The sequence below is a fragment of the Chrysochloris asiatica genome, unplaced genomic scaffold (genome assembly GCF_000296735.1).
Source record: "Chrysochloris asiatica unplaced genomic scaffold, ChrAsi1.0 scaffold00105, whole genome shotgun sequence".
Taxonomy (NCBI): Eukaryota; Metazoa; Chordata; class Mammalia; order Afrosoricida; family Chrysochloridae; genus Chrysochloris; species Chrysochloris asiatica.
The window spans coordinates 9,437,278-9,440,081 of NW_006408623.1; the positions used below are offsets into that span (position 1 = coordinate 9,437,278).

The 2,804-nt window shown below is 47.0% G+C and overlaps 1 protein-coding gene across 1 annotated transcript in view; it reads left to right on the forward strand.

Annotated features, from left to right (window-relative positions):
- PPP2R2D (protein phosphatase 2, regulatory subunit B, delta) overlaps positions 1-2,804 on the forward strand; it is a 22,209-nt gene extending 19,405 nt beyond the window's left edge. The window contains 1 exon segment of the mRNA XM_006878424.1: positions 2,679-2,804. Within this exon segment, the coding sequence (XP_006878486.1) occupies positions 2,679-2,804 (126 nt within the window).

The window sequence follows — 2,804 nt, forward strand, 5'->3', positions numbered from 1 at the left end:
CTTGGCAGAGATGAGTGAGTGCCTCCTGTGCTGCCTCATTTTCTTGAAAGATTTCAATTTTTATTCCATCAATTCCTGGTGCCTTGTTCTTGGCCCATTCCTTCAATGCACCTTGGATTTCCTCCTTCAGTATCATTAGCTCTTGATCACATGCTACCTCTTGAAACGGTTGAACATTAACCATTTCCTTTTGGTACAGTGACTCTGTGTATTCCTTCCATCTTCTCTTGATGTTTTCTGCATCATTCAGTAATTTGCCCAGATCTTTACCCTCTAGCCCATGAATAATTTCCTCTCTCCTCTGCTCCCTGTAACCACCAAAGATTGTTTCTTTTATTAAGAAAACATTTTTATAACTTTTTGCAATATTGATCTCATACAGTATTTGTCATTCTGCCGTTTTCGAAATAAAAGTTTGAGTTCTGGCCCGTATTCTTCTCTGATTTATCCAGGACTAAGTATTGTGTCCCCAACAGAAGGGTCAGTGCTAACCAGGCACCATCTAGTTCTTCAGGCCTCAAGGCAGATGAGGCCATGATGCTCAGAGCTGTTCTCTCAGCAGTTGGTTATTTACTGATGTTTTGATTCTGGCAAGTCGAGATCCAAAAGGCTAAAGTACAAGGGGAGAGTGGTCAAGTGCACAATGCCTCCCTTGTTGTGCGGCTTCTCCTCCTGCTATGCCATCTTCTCTGGGCCCATAAACACAATGGAGGGGTGGCGGACTGTCCGTAGGCCTCTGTCTGAGCTCACCCAGGTGTGGGCCTGAGCAGGCAGCAGCCTTGGTCACACACCTGCCCACCTCCTATAGATGACCCCACACCTCCTGGAGGACCACTGAATAAACCCACCTTAGAGCTGCATTCTGAGCATAGGGTCATCTTTCTCTTTCATTTTCCTGAATATTATAAAATCGTTCCGAATTATTCTCTGGACAGTTTGGACCACTTTTGTCCTAAATTGATGACAGAGTAGAGTGTGGGGGTGGGGGGCTTCAAAACATGGAAAAATTCCATCTTTTCATTCCACCTAAACACAAACTTTTTGAAGCCCCCTCATTTGTACATTATGTCAACTTCTAGATGTCTGAACCCCAAACCTGCCATTACTCCATGTCCTGTCCAAGCATCATATGGCAGGCACACACACCGGGAGGGTCTGCAAGCAGGAAAAGGGAACACATGCACGAGATTGCAACATTCTCCGTGAAAGTACTTTGGAGACAAAATACGCTCTCAAGTCAGTTCCGACTTAGGGACGCTACAGGGTTGCCAGGGCTGTAAGTCTTTGTGGGACAGTGAGCCTCATCATTCTCCTGTGGAACAGCTGGTGGGCTTGAACCACCAACCTTGTGGTTCGCAATCCAGTGCTTATCCTACAGAGCCACCATGTGCCCTTGGAGAGAAAAGAGACTTTTTATTACTGCTGGAATCAGGCATCAAATTTTATTATACAAACCCAACAACCTGTCAGCAGGGGGGTCTAACAGTGAGATCTTTGACATCAAAATCGAGGTTTCCCAGGACAACACATACAGAGGCATCCTCATGGCAGCCCTCTGAGGGACGGAGGGCCACCACTCAGGGTGGGTCCCATCACTGAGGAGGGACAGGCTGACACACGGGGGGAAAGGGGGTCCTGTCACTGAGGATCGTTTGCCATTCAGACATTGACGCTGCCCGGAACTGACATCCACAGGTGGCCCTTCAGTTCCATGAAGCTAGACAGTGGAGAATCTAAAGGACCTTTCTTTTTTGGTTAAACATTCTGCTGTGTCGTGAAGCAGTTCACAAGGTCTGAGGTCGGAACAGTGTTGTTCAAGCAAGTCAACCAGATACAGTTCTAGTGAAATGGGATGACATGCACTTAACTATTTTAATCAAGACGCTTAACAAATTTTCAGTGTTTCACTGGATTTGTGCTGCATATGTGGCTGACTTTGTCTAAGTTTCCTTTAGAACACATCTCCCAGTCCATCAAAACCTAGTGCCCTGCTGGGCTAGCACCGGCCCTTGGGCAGAAGGCTTCTCTGCCCTTTCCCCACACGGTGACAATCAAAAGCCTGTGTTTTCCTCTCCCTGCTCACATTGCACGACTCTTTTATGAAAAAAAAACACATTATTTTTCTTGTTCTCACTAAAGTATTCTGCTTGATCTCAATGAAATGAAACCAAGTGTATGATTTGTTGAATGTAAAACTGATGATCTTGTCCGTTAACTTTCATTCAACTCACGATAAGTTTATATATATCTAAGGAGCTCTGGTAGCGTAGTGGTTACGAATCGGGCTGTGAACCGCAAAGTCAGCAGTTCAAAACTACCAGCTGTTCCACAGGAGAAAGATGAGGCTTTCTGCTCCCGTAAAGATTTACAGCCTCGGAAACCCTGTACAGGGTCACTATGAGTCAGAACCGACTCCACGGCACATAACAACCACAACAACAACATAGAGCTAGCTAGATATGGATATTCTGCTTTCTTCCTGTTTAAAGTTGGAGAAAGGGTTGATCTGCCCCTGGGGTTGTCCTCATTTGAATTCTGTGGCCTGTACTACAGGTGGGGGACTCGTGCCATGCATACCCACTGCTCTTTCTGAGTTGTGTCCTGACAGCAGAGTTTGGAGACAAGCTAACCGGCACATTCCCGTCTGCCCTGCACAAAGCTCAGGACCCACCTCCTAGATCCAGCCTGGACTGAGGGCCCCCTGCTTCGTGGCTGTCCCAAGTGCCGAAAGTGTTGGCAATGGGGGGAGTGAGGAGGAGGGGGGACAGAACAGCCCCCGCACACTGTGGACGGAGCCCAGCTAA